This window comes from Xiphophorus couchianus, chromosome 9 (genome assembly GCF_001444195.1).
Source record: "Xiphophorus couchianus chromosome 9, X_couchianus-1.0, whole genome shotgun sequence".
In the NCBI taxonomy this organism is placed as follows: Eukaryota; Metazoa; Chordata; class Actinopteri; order Cyprinodontiformes; family Poeciliidae; genus Xiphophorus; species Xiphophorus couchianus.
Window position 1 is genome coordinate 20,259,644 of NC_040236.1, and position 16,834 is coordinate 20,276,477.

The 16,834-nt window shown below is 42.6% G+C and overlaps 1 protein-coding gene across 3 annotated transcripts in view; it reads left to right on the top strand.

Annotated features, from left to right (window-relative positions):
• The window catches only part of LOC114151220 (capping protein, Arp2/3 and myosin-I linker protein 3-like), a 42,778-nt gene extending 27,304 nt beyond the window's left edge, over positions 1 to 15,474 (top strand). For 2 of the 3 annotated variants that reach the window (XM_028028300.1, XM_028028302.1), the window contains 17 exons: positions 280 to 378; positions 488 to 607; positions 696 to 809; positions 886 to 1,061; positions 1,175 to 1,262; positions 1,361 to 1,480; positions 5,912 to 5,978; positions 6,114 to 6,301; positions 6,559 to 6,638; positions 8,468 to 8,641; positions 11,286 to 11,478; positions 11,560 to 12,235; positions 13,283 to 13,377; positions 13,607 to 13,733; positions 14,046 to 14,117; positions 14,620 to 14,727; positions 14,895 to 15,474. In XM_028028300.1, coding sequence (XP_027884101.1) covers positions 280 to 378; positions 488 to 607; positions 696 to 809; positions 886 to 1,061; positions 1,175 to 1,262; positions 1,361 to 1,480; positions 5,912 to 5,978; positions 6,114 to 6,301; positions 6,559 to 6,638; positions 8,468 to 8,641; positions 11,286 to 11,478; positions 11,560 to 12,235; positions 13,283 to 13,377; positions 13,607 to 13,733; positions 14,046 to 14,117; positions 14,620 to 14,727; positions 14,895 to 14,935 — 2,538 coding nt within the window. In that variant the 3' untranslated portion in view covers positions 14,936 to 15,474. The remainder of the gene's footprint in view (positions 1 to 279; positions 379 to 487; positions 608 to 695; positions 810 to 885; positions 1,062 to 1,174; positions 1,263 to 1,360; positions 1,481 to 5,911; positions 5,979 to 6,113; positions 6,302 to 6,558; positions 6,639 to 8,467; positions 8,642 to 11,285; positions 11,479 to 11,559; positions 12,236 to 13,282; positions 13,378 to 13,606; positions 13,734 to 14,045; positions 14,118 to 14,619; positions 14,728 to 14,894) is intronic. The other variant, XM_028028301.1, reaches the window with a different exon arrangement.
• Positions 15,475 to 16,834: the final 1,360 nt, after the last annotated feature.

Sequence of the window (16,834 nt, forward strand, 5' to 3'; positions counted from 1 at the left end):
ATCTTACTAATCTCCTATCAAAAGTGTAAGGATTTTTTTCATAAAGGAATAGAAGCAGCAGAATATTTTATTATAGATGTGAGATTGGGGGCTTCTTAATGAATGTTTTTCAAACATGAGTGGGGAACTCATAGTTATCGCGACTCCCATGGACAAAAGTAGCACTACATAAGAGGAGACTTTTTATAGAAAAAGTCAGCTTACACTCAAGCTTCTTCTATTGTCTGTAAAACCTCACTTTGAACTTTCACCTTTCCGCCTGGTTTTGTCGCCTTGCAGATCCAGCGCGCTCTGGTCAGGAACAACCAGACGCAGCGCTTCTCCCAGAGGCAGGCTCTGCGGCTGCACCAGGGCTTGGTCACCAGCACCGCCGAACAGGTAGCTCCCGTCTGTGAGGGATGTTTTTTTGTTGTTGTTGTTGTTTTTTTTCAAGTGTTTCATGAGTGTCTGTGCCGCCGGCACCTCGCCTGCCCTGTTTGTTTCGCAGGTGATGGAGCGCCTCTGCGTGCGCGTCCAGCAGCAGCTTTGCTTGTTGCGAGGTGCCGGAGAGCTGGAGGAGATTCAAGCCGCCAAACAAGTCCTGAAAGAGGCCAGGAACTCTCGAGCTGTGAGTGATACGAGATGATTATACGCGTTGGTCTACGTTGCGTTTGGTCTGAATTCGAACTAACCCTCTCCCCCTGATGTCTCCCCAGCTCTACCCGTCGCTGTGCGAGCTGGCCCACGTGCTGTCTGTGGACGGGCCCGTGCGGCAGAAATTGGACTCCCTGGCCGGCGAACTCGCCAAAGCCGCCGATAAGGAGCTGCAGGTAGATCCGAGAGCTTTCTTTCGCCTTGCCCTCCCCGACGGGTGACAGAGTTCGTGACAGGCGCCGTCCGTTTCAGGTGATCGTCGACTCCATGGTGTCACTCTGCCGCGAGCTCTGTCCTTTATCATCGTCTGCGGCAGAGAGATTAAGCCCTCCGCTCTCGTCCGTCTCCGAGCGGGTGTCCATCCCTCGCTCCGCCATCCGCACTGCCCTCATGGAAAGAGCGGCGCAGGACATTCACAGGGCTTTGGAGTAAGAGCAGCAAAGCAGTCGTGAGTCTGATAAGCGGGGGCATTGATTTGCTCTCACCTTTACTAACCGCTTCTCATCTGTCTCTGCCTTGCCTCATACTCCATCTTCTTCAGAGAAGTGAAGCTGTCCGTGGTTTCCTATCTCACCAACTCCATCGTGGACCAAATCCTGCAGGAGCTCTACGCCACCCACAAGACTCTGGTAAACACTGGCCTGCTCTCCGCGAAAGGGTGTGAAAGCGACACAGATTGATTGTACGAGTGGGTGACAAAAGAGTTTAAGAGTGCCGTGTGTCTCAGACCCGGCAGGTGTCTCATCTAAAATGCTGGGAAGGGACGTGTGAAGATGGGACAGCGTGGAGTTTTAACAGACACAGAGACTCCCTGGACATCACAGATGAAGAGCTCAGCACCAGCATAGTGAGTGTGGACATTGTGTGTTGCTGCGCGTGCGTGTGTATGTGTGTGTTATCATTTTTATTTTTTCTGGAAATGTGTCATACTTACCTCACCCACCATCGGTTGTTTCTTGCCTTATATGTTTTGTTTACGATGGTCGTTTTGTGCAACTCAGGCAGAAATGCGCCGATCAATCTTGCCGCCGATTGTCGATAATTTCAATTTATTTTCAGGAACTGTTAAATTAAATGATAAAAAAACAGTATTCTACGTATTACTGCTAGCATTCCTGCCAGGAGAAGTCATTAATTATACAACGCAGGAGCAGAGGCAATGTCACACTGTGTGAGAGAGTGTGGTGACTGTCTAACAAAGTTTTGTCAACTTTGTTATACAACATAATGCTAGCTGCCCAATCGCCAATTTCTTCCATAGAGGATTGGTTGTCAAATGTACAACCCCGTCCCACAGTGAAGTCATGACATTTTAAAATAGCATCACAGAAAGGGGCTTTAAGGACTTCAACACATTAATTCTTGCCAGAACGAACTTTGTTTTGCCACCTCAGTTAATTCCACACCCTACACTTCCTTTTTAGTGGCGTCTGATTTAAGGTCAGTTTTCCAAAACAAAAAGTTTCTGGCTCGCCGGCTCTATTAGAAATTAATACAGTAAATAGCAAAAATCTGTCTGTGACAACTCCCACACTGAAGAGTGTCCCTTTTTTACGGGCCTGATGAAAGCTTCAGCCTTGTCACCGGTCATCACAAACAGCAGGAACCTGTCAGTTGCCAGCCTATTTCCTGAAGCGTCTCTTATTTTTGTTATTTTTGTCAACGGATGTTGAATGAATTGAAGAAAAATGGCACAATCAGCATAAAACCTCGACAGCGGTAGGTACCTGTGAAGTGGAGTCTGCTTTCTACAGCTTAACCCCCTGACAGCAGCAGTCCATTCTTGTTTTTGAAGGTTTTGCCTGCAGCCATCTTTGCTGGAAACGTTTTTTTTGTTTTGGTTTTTTTTCCTTGCCAGCAGTCAATCGCAGAGAGATTTAAAAGATTTTGCTGAGCTATGCTTTTACCTCTAAAATCATGTACTGCAAAAGTAACATTTTTCTTGTAAAGTCTGGGAAATTGGAAAACTATAATTTTTTCCCTCCTTCTGCCTCCAGCAGTTGTTTTGTCTCTGTCAAATCTGACTCCATCGGTTTTAATTCAGCAGACAGTAAGAGTTTTATTATTCTCTGTAAGAGCCTGCAGGGGGGGCGGAGGGGAGATTTACGCAACTCTTTTTCTGGTTTTGTCCTCCTTAAGTTTGCTCTTACAAAGTCAACTACTTACTAATTATTGTTTTATTTTATTCTGCAGCTGTAGAGTCAGAAATTACCGACATCCTACACAATACCCGCCTCGGTTGAGATGTCGATTAAATGAGATTATTGTTCCTGTTTACTGCATTTCTGACAGAAATTAAAAGCAGTGCCTCGGTCTTGTCAGAGCTGTCGGAAATGAAGTTCTCGTCATCTGAATTGTTATTCCCACTCTCCTGACAGGACCGCCGCAGCTAAAGGTCAGAAACGCTGAGAGGGTTCGGCTCCTCCGCAGGAAACAGTTTTACAACACTTGAATGGATGATGCGTTGTCAGTTCGATTGTTTCTTGGCCTTTAGGAGCTTGCACTGATTGGAGTGATTGAAGCATAGCATTTAAGAGGCCTGTTATTTCTAACAACCCGCCCAGCTGACATCAAACAGTCAGGCTTGTGTGCATACATGAAACACAGCAGGCTAAATATTAAACGCTTGTGTGCTAAGCCTATGGTTTTCACTGCAGCTAAATACTTTCGTCTTGTTTGCAAAATTCTCTGGTTCATACTCAGACTGGTTCCCACAAAGTCAATCTGCCCAGGCAGCCAGAGTTGTGACTTTGAAAATAGTTTATGGTTCTCACATTAACTCCTGGCTTTTTGCTGTTTGTGTTTTATTCATTAGTGGCTGGTTTACCATTGAATCGCAGCTCTGTTGAGTTAGCTTAAGCAGTCAGTGAATTGCAGACTGAACAACCTCAATATGGAGAAAACGGTGATATTTGTCACCACAGTCTGAGTCACAGGGCACCTTCTTTAGGCTGTGCTAGCTTGACTTTCTCCAGTGGAAAAGGTCTAAGTTACCAGATAACAAGGTGAGTACTTTAACCACTTTTAGGCAAGTTTTTGTGAATTAGCAACATTTATGTAATTCTTGTACCGTCTTGTAGGCTGGCTGTATTGCCACGTGGCCGCTGTTTATGCACTCATGCATTTATAAACTTTGATTTACCGCAATAGCTCTTTGCAAACAATCTGAGATCATTTCTGGTGCAAAGAAGTCTGCAATTATATTAAGTGTAAACTTTAAAAAAAAAAAATGAAATTACTCTCTTTTCTTTTTCACAGTTTAGATCAAATTATTTTTACCTTAATGCCTTGCTTTTCAAACTTATCTCTAAAGAAGAACGGTTTCATACTATCTGAATCAAATCAGAATGGCTATAATGGAGGAAGCATCTCCTCAGTCTGATAAAGAACGAATCATAAGCGTCTGCTGACACACGAGGAGAGCGGGTTTGCATTAAAAAGACAGCAGTTCAAACCTACGAGGCTTTCAAACTGGAGGGTTTTTTTTTTTTTTTTTTCCAGTTTCCGTTTAGTCTGGTCATGCACCACTCGTCTCAGTGTCTCTCCTAAACCTGTCAGGAATTTAAAGTATTTTATTTGCTCTAACCGTAAACACTTCCATTCCAAGCATCTCATGGGGAAAAGCTTCAGCCATGCTGTGAGCCGTGTGTGTTGTCGTGTCTGGAGAGGTTTGCTAAAAGTGTGTAAACATTAAGGAATTAGCCACATTTTGGGGGAAACAGCCAGATCTGTCATGTCTCTAACCTGTGTTTCACTCATTTTTCCGCACCTATTGAAGTTGAAAGCTTGAAAACTTCGGTGCCTTATGCACAATTATTAGCTGAACTAATCAGAAAGTAGATCAAAGTGGGTCAGATGGAGCCTTTTTCCGAGCACTCAGCATGCTGAGGTAAGTCAATCTGCAGGCGCAGCATCTGCATAGTGTAGCATAAGATAAGTCAACGACTACGTTATTACAGGGTCATTGTTGCGACAATTAATAAAATAAGTTTGTGTGTGCATGTAGGCCTGATGTATGTTCAATATTATTGAAATACAATAATATTTACTAAAATCTGTCTTTTTATGCTATTGAGAGACAGTTAGCAAATGGTGTGTGATAGTGGGATGGGATGTAAAGCATTCGAAAACACATTGTACCAAATTGTTCTTTGAAATTATTCTGAACAGATTGTCATGTAAAGGAGGTCAATAAAATGTCAATTAAAATATGCTGTTTATTTTTGGACCTTTTGGGTTTCTGCACTTTGCTCTCACAGCTGACATGCTCATCAATCAATCAATCAAATTTTATTTGTCTAGCACATTTCAGCAGCAAGGCATTTCAAAGTGCTTTACATCACATCAACACAGAAACACAATGCAAGATCGAATCAATAATCAAAACACGACATTAAGTCAAGTTCCATCAATAAATTTGTAATTGATTACGTTTCAAATACAATCCTAAACAGGTGGGTTTTTAGTCGAGTTTTAAAGGAAGTCAGTGTTTCAGCTGTTTTACAGTTTTGTGGAAGTTTGTTCCAAATTTGTGGTGCATAGATGCTGAAAGCTGCTTCTCCTCGTTTGGTTCTGGTTCTGGGGATGCAGAGCAGAACCAGAAGACCTGAGAGGTCTGGAAGGTTGATACAACAGCAGCAGATCTTTAATGTATTGTGGTGCTAAGCTGTTCAGTGATTTATAAACTAACAACAGTATTTTAAAGTCTATTCTTTGAGCTACAGGGAGCCAGTGGAGGGACTTTAAAACTGGTGTTATGTGCTCTATCTTCCTGGTTTTAGTGAGAACGCGAGCAGCAGCATTCTGGATCAGCTGCAGCTGTTTGATTGATTTGTTGGACAGACCTGTGAAGACGCTGTTGACTGAAGATGAACGCATGGATGAGTTTCTCTAGATCTGGCTGAGACATAAGTCCTTTAATCCTGGAGATGTTCTTCAGGTGATAGAAGGCCGACTTTGTAACTGTCTTTATGTGGCTCTGGAGGCTCTCATGGTGTCAGAAACCTCCTTGTTCACACCACCATAACTTTTTTAACACATTTTAGATCTCGCAAGTCTTCAGACTTGCTTAGAGGTCTTTTTTTTTTTTTTTACCCTTCCTCCAGTACATCAGGAGTGGATTATTCATTGATCCAGCTGTTTGTTCGTTTGCTTTTTATATCCGAATCATTCTTGCGTGTTCTCTCTCAAGAAGGCTTTATCCGGTCCCTTGCTTTGTTCGCCCAGAGGATGACATGATCTTTGCCCTTCTCTTTCTGTCTGCTTTTCATCCTCCCAGGACACGATTGCCATTAAGAAGCGCAGCTCCAGAACGAGGAGAATACGACCCGTCTCCACCAGGCTGAGTGAGTACTCATCCTCTTACACCTTTTTCTTTTCTTCTCCTCCCTCCCATTGAGCTCAGCGTGCGTCGCGTCTTTGACTTCGGGCCCGAACATCTCCTCGTTGCATCTCCTGCCCTTCCGTGTCGCCACCAACAGGCTTGTGTGACGACTCCAGCTCCTCTCCGCCTCCCTCTGGGCCGTCGTACTCCTCGCCGCTGTCCCACTCGGCGTCCTGGGAAGGCCTGTCGGAGCTGCCCACGCAGGGTCTGCCGCTGCGCCACGTGACGCGCGTTCGGCCGAGGCCTCCCCGGAGGCACAGGGGAGGACACATCACCGCGGAAACAGTAGGGACAAATCTTTTCATCGCCATTAAATTTTCAGGTTTTTTTTTACTTTTCTTTCCAAGCTCTAGATTTAACTAATGTTTCCCGGTATTTCGTCTTTCAACTTCTGTCTTTGTCAAATATAAGCTTTCAATTGGACTATGTCATCTCAGTGCATGCAGTGTACTCCGTCTGTTTTATTGCGTACATAACTTTTACAAATGAACCCCGCAGAACGAGCCTCTCTGAGGGGAGTGTTTGTGTGTGTCTGTGCCCAGCACTGCAGTGAAAATGGAGGAATAAGCCCTCTGGATGACGGACTCCCAGATTTTTATACAAAACGAGTTTTACCTGACAGGTGAGGGACGCTTTGATGTTCTCCACCTCCAGCATTTCACCTCCCGCCGTGAACCTCCGCTAACAAAATAGCCACAGACTTTACAAGCTTAGCCTGCACATTCGGTTTTTCACACGGTTTTTTCACTACTGCTGTGTAGATTTTATTTCCACTTTTGCTGCAGTCGCCCATTTTCGATGTCTCGCAACACATTAAAAATGAATGAGCACTTTGGAATTACATGTGGAGTCCATTAGATTGGATGTTATGTAACAATAAGTAAAGCTGGCTGAGAAAGTAGAAAAATAATTTTTAAAACAAACAGTAAAATAATTCAATGATATAAAAAATAATAGAAGAAATAGTGGATATTTCTCTAAGGAAAAACCAACCAATCTATCCTCTCAAATGTGCTATTCCAAAAATACGTACCCCGCTAAAGCATTGAGGAACTGAGCTTGTTCAGGTTCCATGCTGACTTTCCAACCTGCTAACTTTTGTTTTTTATTGCAAACAAAACGAAATGGCGTTGACCCACTCATCAGGAAATTCTGTGCTTACTCCAGAACCTTCAGTTGCTTACCATTAAAGGAACGTGAAGCCACGAGCATTTAAAGGAACTTTACGAATAATAATCTTTTAAAATCACAGGCAGTAACTGTGCAACACACTTGTGCACAGGGCCAGAGAAATAAAAAGCAGAGCAGATTTGTAGCAGTGCGATCGTGTAGAGACCAAAACGTCCTGCTGTATTTGTTCAATAAAAGGCCAGATACAGTAGACAGACCTGAATAGGAAAGGTAACCTTGCATGATTTCTCCTTTGAGTTTGTGCTTTGTGTAAAATAAAATACAGTTTTCGCGGTTTGTTGGGCGGCTCAGGGTAAACAATGCGATGTTACAGAGCGTTGGTGTCACCTGGCAACTTAACTCCCCCAGCCTGGATAGCTTGATTGATAATCAGCTGCAAAGGTAGCCTAGCGACCCATGTGCTACTTTGCTGATGAGGTTGGCTTCAATTGTCTTGTCCTATGAGATATTTCAGGTTACCAGTTTGAAATAAATGAGTGAAAATCGGTTGTGGTCTGTTCAAATGTTCCGGCTCACATGAGATTTCAGAAAAGAAAAAAGAAAAAACGTCTTTGAGCTCCAGTAGAAAGTTTTGTTTTCAAGCTGGGGTATTTAAATCAGAAACAATTTCTTCTTTTTTTTTTCTTTTTTTTTTAGTTTTTTAGTATTTATCTTTTTCTAAAGGCTTCTATAAAATATTTGAGTAATTGTTTCTCATTCGAATCCGCAACTATTATTCAAATTCAAAAATAATCCCAAAGGGAAATTAAATGTTGTTGTAGCCAATACTAATTCAGGATTCTTCAAAGTGTTATTATACAGTAGATGCTGATGGCTGTGGGCAGGAAAGATCTCCTGTAGCAGTCTGTATTACAGCAAATTAGAAGAAGCCTCTGACTGAAGACGCTCTGTTTTGCTATGACAGTCTCATAAAGTCTTTTGTAATGTCACAAAAAAAGGACTAAATTCACAAAAATATGGTTGTGATTTATGTGTGACTTTGTTACTTCAAAAAATGTATATATATATACATACATATCTATACATGCATATATTTAAAACCATATAAAAAGCCATTATTGTTGTGTCCTTAAGACATGTATCCTAGCAACACCGCTACTGCAGTAGCAGAGCAGACAAACAAGCGACCCAGATGGCCGTGATGAATTTGGTGACATCTTAACAGAAGGGGCTCGTGTGTGAACCAACAGGACGACTGTGTTGAACTGGACTGTGTGTGTGTGTGAGTGTGTGACATGCAGCCTTTCTCCCCACTTTCAGTCAGCTTTCCTCCCTGCATAAAGCACACTCTCTGAGGAGGAAGAAAAGGAGGAACATGCTGGCCATCTTTGGCTTCCGTAAGAACCGCAGCCAGACCCTGTCCAATCAGGGGCCGGAGTCAGAGGTGGAGGTCTACGGAGATGGGTGTCACACGGTTGCTACGGCGCCCACGGGGTGAGACATTTTCCCCAGACACACTCTAAGATTATTTCTTGGAAAGACTTTATCCAGTAGGAATGGCATCCCACTATGCCCCTTAGTTATCCACCATTCATCTAAGGCCTTACTAATCAAGCAACTTCTAAAGGCAACAAGTTGCAACAGATTTTGTTTAAAGGAATCAGAGCAACAAGAGCTTTTAAATGTCTAAAAAAAACAATAAAATGGACCAAAGTTTGTGGCTGTAATACTACATGAGAGGTACAAGGGATATAAATACTTTTTCCAAAGCACTTTATAGAACCACAGGCTCAGAGCTTCTGGTGGTCAGCTCCTTTTGGTTTTCTCTGTGAAAATCCGCTGCTCTGAGCTGATAAATTCTCAACAAACGGCGCTCTGAATCTCCATGTTTCCTGTGTTGACTTAAGGAATCACTGAGAGCTGCCAGTGCAGCAGCAGGCTGATGTCACAGTGTTTGCACAAGTGCGGATGACAGCTGGCGGCTCCGTTTTGGATTCAAAAGTCAACTAAGTAGTTAGAAATGGCCTCACTTCTCCTTAAACGCAGATTAGGCCAGTAAAACTCAGATCTTTACCAGGAATAATGATACCTCTTGATTATGCTATTTGTATCCTAATCAGTATTCATACATTGAGGACTTTATTACATATTACTGTATATTTTCAAGACTCACAGTGCTCTTTTATAGCACAATCAAGTAACTATGTTACTTTCAGTTGTTATAAAAATGCTGAGTGTGTCAAACATGAACAAAATTTGACTTTGCAATTTGACGCCTTGTATTTGGGCCTCTGTTTCTTTAAGAAGCTCCTGCTCCTCCTCATCATCACCACAACGTTCCTCCATTAAGCCGTTTACATTCTTAGGAGCATAGGACTGAGTAGTAGTTCCTACGATGAGATCAGCGGGGATTTGTTAATTGCTGCTGCCACTAGTCTGGAGGAGCTGTGTTGAAATAGGCGGAGCTTTGTGAGACCGATCCGTGGCGCCCTGAATGGTTGCCATGGAAGATTCAAGGATTTCCCAAACTTGCGTGAAAGAATCAAAGCAACACTCCAGGTATGTTTTTGATGTGGCAGTAACATTATAACATGATACAAAGCTCAAAAAAGTTGATTTTACATAATACAGTACTTCCCCCTTTTACACACTCTACACCAGGCATGTCCAAAGTCCGGCCCGGGGGCCAATCACGGCCCGCGGTCAGATTTCATACGGCCCGCAGCTTTGGTCTTATAATGTATTATTTATGGCCCGCCTGCACCGTGAAACAGAATAAATAAATCATAAAACTTGAAACTGTAATTCCTCCTTTCACCAAATGGTGGCAGCACCACTTTAATACTATCAGTCTGCCTCCGTGCAGCGAACCCCTCTCCGTTCATTTCTGCCATGGCCACTGCAAAGAAAACAAGTTTACAGTGAAGGCCGCCGCTTTCAAGAGAGATGGGAATTACAATACTTCTTCACTGAAAATCAAGCCAATTGTGCTTGTCTAATTTGTGAGACGGTTGCCTTGTTTAAGGATTTTGACATAAAAGGACACTACCAGAGTAAACATGCTAACACATACAACAAGCTAACAGGAAGTGACCGTGCTGAAAAACTGACGCAGCTCCAAGTTGCACTGGCATCACAACAGCGATTCTTCACGCGGGCCTGTGAGTCAAAAGAAAATACCACCAAAGCAAGCTACGAAGTTAATGTTAATAGCTAAACATGGCAAACCTTTTACTGAAGGTACATTTATCAAAGACTGTGTTATGAAAATGGTGGAGAACATTTTGCCCTGAGAAGAAGCAAGAATTTGAGAAAAATGTTTGCCTGGCAGTAACAGTGTGGCACTGAGAGTTGAGGACATGAAACTGAGTATTTTGAACGGCAACGTCTGTCACTATCAGCAGTGAAAAGCCAATCGAACATTTATGCACTTAATTTTATTAAACTCTTGAGTAAGATTTGGTTATTACTGTTGATGTTATGAACCTGTAGATGTGATACAAACTATTACTTTCTGAAAGATATAGTAAATGACGAGCAAAATTCACTTGTTTTAAGATTTAGTAATAACAGACAACTTTGCATTACTTATAACTCCTGTTTAAAATGTTCTTGAGGCAAAGATATTTTTAAACTCATGTAAATTTAAGGTATTTCATACAGTTTGTTCAATGTTATCTGACTCTCCAGATATGAAAGAAAAGCAGAATTTCTGCTTTTAGAGTTGCCTGAGTGGCTTATATTTGGTTATTTTGTCATTTGAAAAATAAAGATAATTGTGACAATGAAAATTGTTTTATAACAGTGTCTATTTGCATGACACTTTTGTAGTTAAAAAATGTCCGAACAAACTATTGGCCCCCAGGCATCTTGACTTTATCAAATCTGGCCCTCTTTGCAAAAAGTTTGGACACCCCTGCTCTACACTGTGCAGCATGGTAGTGGCAGCATCATGTTCTGGGAATGCTGTTCAGGGAAGCTGGTCAGAGCTGATGGGACATAATGAGTTAAATAACAGGGCTATCCTGGGACAGAACTTGCTAAAATGAACAAGTGAACACTTTTGCGAAGCTTCATAGTTTCATCTGCTTGGGTTTTATGTCCGGTGTCCGATCAGTTTGTACACGCTCTCTTTTAGGACAGCAATGGAGAATGTATACACACTCCTCCAAGCTCCGCGGCCAGCCGCCAAGTCTCCCAGCAACGGGGCCGACGGGAAAATGAATGATCAACAGGGAAAAGGCGCTCTTATCCTGAGTCCGCCACCAGCGCCGGGGATCCCTCACCCAGGCATGGGAGGAGGAAAACACCCCTTCTACTCTCCCCAAGAGGTACTGAGCACCCCTTCCTCTGTTTGCTTATGCTTTCACCGCGCTCAGTCTGTCTCACCTCTTCGTCCTGTGTTTTGACAGATCTCTGAAATGGACGCCGTGTTCGAGCAGCCAGGGGAGACGGATAAGTACTGGGTGGACGACAAACAGCGGACAGAAGTGCTGGAGGCGGAAGCGGACTGGATGATCGAGAGCCGGCCGGGCGAGACGCCGGCAGAGAGGCAGCGCTTTGACGAGAGGAGCCCCGGAGAGCCGAGGACGTCCGACAGACAGAGCGACAGGTACTGGGCCGAGAGCAGGCCCGTGGAGAGGCAGTGGACCGTCGACAGGCACACCCAGCGCCAGATCGACAGGAAGATAGAGAGGCAGTGGATGGGCGGCAGGCAGATTGAAAGGTCGTGGTCTGAGAGCAGACCCGTGGACTTACAGGTGGACAGTCAGTGGACGGGGCGAAAGCAGGACAGACAAGTCCAGCCGCTTCATTTGGCTCAAAGGCCGCTGCCTCCGTACCCGTCGGAAAGGACGCCGTCGCCCAAACAGGAGGGGGGCGACCTGTTGAAGAGCAGCGCACAGGCAGCAGCCATAGAGTGGCATCCCCAGGACCCGCAGGGAGACGGAGGTGGTCCAGCAGATGGGTGGAGGAGCGGCGGAGAGACAGGGGGAGGCCGGAAACCAGAACCCCCACCGCAGAGCAGCAAACCCAACGTGACCCGACTGCGGCCAAGACACAGGAGGGAGAGTTCAGACGCCCTGCCAGGTACAATCAATCAATCAATCAATCAATCAATCAATCAGTTTATTCACTCAATTTAAGGGGGCAGTGTTATATAAAATCCACTTTTTTTGAGCTTTACATTATGTTATAATCCCAAATCAAAAACATACTTGGAGTGTTGCTTTCATTCTTTCATGCATGTTTGAGAAATTATTTAATCTCCCATGGCAACCATTCAGCTGTGCAAAACGCCTGGTGAGCATCTGCTGAGATCTTTATAGAAGCCACTTCTCAATGCAACGCTGGTGAAAACGTTGCTAAAGGGTTAATGGAGGAGCCATGTTGTGATGACTTCCTGAAGGTGGAGTTTCAGAAAGAGCAGGAGTTTCTTAAAGAGACAGAGGCCCAATTTCAAGGAGTTAAATCAGGAAGTCATGAATGTTTGTAAATTAATTGTCAATAATCTCTTTCTAGTTAAACATACCTAATAGCATTTATAAATGAACCAAATCTCTTAGTTTCTAGATTTTTGATAGAATAAACAATTTATTAGTCTGTTCTCTGGCATTCATTTATATAAAATTATTTTATATAAAGTGTCACAAGCAAAGGTTCGGTGATAGTTTTATTTGTGCCTATGCAAAAAGTCAGATATGGAACAGCAATTTAATAATATAATTCTTGGGAGTGCTGACAGTTATGACACATTGTTTTTGCTGAATTTAGTAGTCCAATACATTTACATGATTTCTCCTTTGTGTATTTTATAAGAGATTTCCAGTTAAATTTATGATCCAAAACAACCTCTGAAATTTTAACTTCCTGTTCTCGTTCAACTAGATTGTCACCAGTGGATAATCTAATCTGAACAGAAAAATCATCTATTTTTCAGTTTCAAAAATCATACATTTTGTTTTATTCCAGTTTATTGCTAACTTATTGTACGTTAATCACTCATTAAGCTTGGATGTCACAAACCAGACGTTTTGTAATGTTTTTTAAATCATTTATCCCGGTTGATGCGATCATAAAGCAAATTTGAGTTTGGCTTCGATGACAGCAAATTTCTCTTCTCATCGTTTGGCGCAGAGGAGGAAGGCGATGAAGAGAGGGATGCTGGGAAGACGGAGAGGAGAGAGAGAAGACGAGATTCCGAGGGTCAGCCTCCTCCCATTCCCGAAAAGGTGACGAAAACAAAATGTTTGACCTGCTGAAAGATATCGTACTTTGTGGTGAATATCCGCTAATCACACTCTGAGGTCATGTGATGTTGGCAAAAAAGAAGTGAATAATGTGATTCATGGTTAATGAGCTCCAACCAAGAGCACAATTCAAGGTTTAGATTTTAAAACGGCAGTTTTTCCCGGAGGCTAACGGATTTTCTCGTTGCCATTGTTGAATTGTGCCTCTCAGCCAAAGACCTCCTCCTACGTGACCTTTTCTAAAGAATCGGCGAATGAAAGGAGCTTGCCTCCTCCTCCGGTGCCGCCTCCCGCCATCAAGCCGATCCACGGGCTCCCAGACAGAGCGGCGAGTCAAGGTACCCCGCACCACAAATCCTGATTAGCAGGGAGACGCCAGGATTCAGTCTGAATGTATCCACACAAAGAGATTAGCAGGTCTTACAACGAGCAATCTGACAAACTGAGGTTTTCTTCACAACACGATGCAGGAAGAGTAACTCAAAATGCAATCGGGCTGAAATACTTTAACTTTAAATCATTCCCTGCACTGCAAAAAAAAAAGCAGAAAATGTCGACAATTGTGTGAGCGTGAGCGAGGTCTCCTGTGTGTGAAGACGCGCATAAGGAGGACGGCGCTTTGACTGCAGCTGTTTGAATGTGTTGCTCAGGCGACGAAGGACTGAGACCTCAGGCTCCTGCAAAGCCGCAGAGGAACAGAAAGGCAATGTCCTGTGATGCAGGTACGACGTCGTTTTCTGGTTTTATTCACTAAGCGTAACAGAGCTGTGATCGTCCCTCACCTCCAAAAATCTGACGTTTAAGTTTTCCTCATGTAAAAAAAAAAAAAGTTTGCTGAGGTTTTTTTTGTTTGTTTGCGTCTGTAGAACATTACACCAATACCCCATTTTGTAAATTAGAAGACCGTTTCCATTTGTCTGTGAACTTTTTAAGCAAGCTAAAACCCATAGAAAGAAAGCAACCGTATTTATGTTTTTTACAACTAAAGTTACATTTGAATGCAGGTGTGGTGACGACGCTCACCTGAAAGCCTCCCTGAACCGCCTCTTGTATCCTAATGCAGTTTGAAGGGCCTTTTCTTTGCTCCTTTTCGTTCTCGGGGAACCTAAAAGCAGCCAGCCCTTTTTGGAGATGAGGTGGTGCATGTCTCAGTGTGTTGTTGCTGTTTGCGTAAAGTGTGTTTCTCTAACTGTTGACTTGTCTCCTGTCCCTCACCGATCTCAGGCTCTGAAAGAGAAAGCCCCAATAACATTGAGAAGCCCCCAAATCGCAAACCCCCCGTGAAAAAACCTAGACTACCACAAAACAGAAACAAGTCTCTGGACTTGTCTGGTACATGTCTCTCTGTTTTTATCTGTGTGCGTGCGTGTGTGTGTGCGTGTGTGTGTGTCTAACGGAGTAGGAGTGTGTGTCAAAGTTACTTACGTTTTTGTATCTTTGTACCAGTTGAGCTCACCTTCGCAGCATCATATTTTTATTTATTTTTTGGTTCCTTGCAGACAGCTTCAACGCCGCACCCGGTCACAGCGAGCTGGTGTGACGGCTGACAATCCCAGGGTTGCCATGACAGCAGCGGAGGGCGAAGAGCGCAGGGCCTAGGAGGGAAGACGACCAAGGCGAAGCATCGCCTTGGTTTCTGTTGAAGCGCTCCCTCTGCCTCCCGCTTTATTTCCCGCGTCGGAACCCGCAGTCTTTTTGAAAACAGTATTTGCTACCTTAGAGAAGTAAACGATCGTCGCCGTGTGTGTCGCTGGAAAGCGGGCCTAGCGCTCGAATGTCGTGGCTTTTTTTTTCTTTTCTTTTATGGCCAGAAGATAAATGTCTTCATTAGAATGTGGTTTTTCTCTTTATTTTTGGATTTTATTTTTGAATTTGCAATGCATTTATTCGCTGATCCAGTTGACTGCCTTGATTGACACTTGAAAAATTAGTTGCTTCTTATCAAATGAAACCTGATGATTTTTATCTAGTTTTGCTTTCAGGAAAGGTAATATATTTTATAGATGAAATAAATATTATGTATGAGCACCCTCACGTTATCAATTAAACATGAATAAAAGGAAAGGTGAACTTCTTCTATCTGCATTTGTATTTTATTGCTTTAATTTTTTTCCTTCCTACAGGAGTTACATTTTACAGTAACTGCAGACGGATGAGGCGACTCTTTTGAAGGAAAATGCTTGCTATAACTATGACGTAATTGTTTTTGCGTTTTTCTTCACCAATAAAAAAAGAAAACAGTAAATTTTCCATTTCAAAAACATTTGTGCATTTCAGTTATATGCTGCATAATGAATAATTATTGCATCACAGTCCCTTTTTCCCCAGTGCGCTATGTTACAGCCTGAAGCATAATTAGATTTCCTTTTTTTTTTTTTCTAGGTGAAAAGCTAACACAAAGTAGTGAATAATTACGAAATAGCATAAACGGGTTTATGAGCTCGGGCAGTTTTTGTGAATAAGTATTTCAAAAGTTCAATGTTCAGCTTCACTAAGTATTTTTGTAGCACTCTGTACAGCCGTTTCTCACTCAGACTCGATGGATAGTATAAGGTTTTAAATTGTCTGGACTTTGACTGAGTCATTGTTTCACATGATGGGTGGATTGATCGAACCCTTCTGATTCGTTTCTGGCCGCAGGTTAAGGGTCGTTCTCCTTGTTGGAAGGCGAACATAAAGTCCAGTGTTACGTCTTCTGTGGTCTCTAAGCAATCACGAAAGGTTCTCCTCCGTTATTGTCCCTCATCTTGTTCCATCCAGTGTCCAGTAGCTAAATCGGTGTCCCTCACTTGGCTTTTTGGGAACCTGCAAAGAGATCTCTGTAGAAAAACGGATAGGAAAACATCTCACTGAGCACAAAATGCCAGCACAGAACTGGTAAGTTTTAAAAGTCCTGTTAGTGTCAAATAAAGTCTCAAATCTATCAGAAGAATAAAGTCTTTGTCAGGGAGCCTGAACTATATACATAATGAGAGGAACAGGATCATGAAAATATATTTATTCTCAGATTTACATTATTGAAACATAATTATGTTACATCTAGTCACTAAAATAATACACTGTACTTTGTCAGACTTCTAGCAATCACAATAATACAGTGATTAATGGACTTATAAAGCAGATATGTAAAATTTCAGAAATGGTTTGAGAATGAACTTCTATTATTTTCTGTGGCTGATGTACTATCAAATGGTCTCTACCAAAAGAGATTCACTTTTTTTAAAATCCTTTTTATTTGTACCAAGATTTTATTTAAGAAAAGTTAAATTCCATCAATTCAATATCTATTAAATTATACTCAGCACAAAGCTAAAGAGTTTTGGATAAATTAGGTCAATTTGACTTAGTTCCTCTAAATCTTGTTACATGTAGTCAAACTAAGTGAAATTTGGCCTTTTTTATAACAAAGACATGAAAATATTTTAAAATATTTTTGACC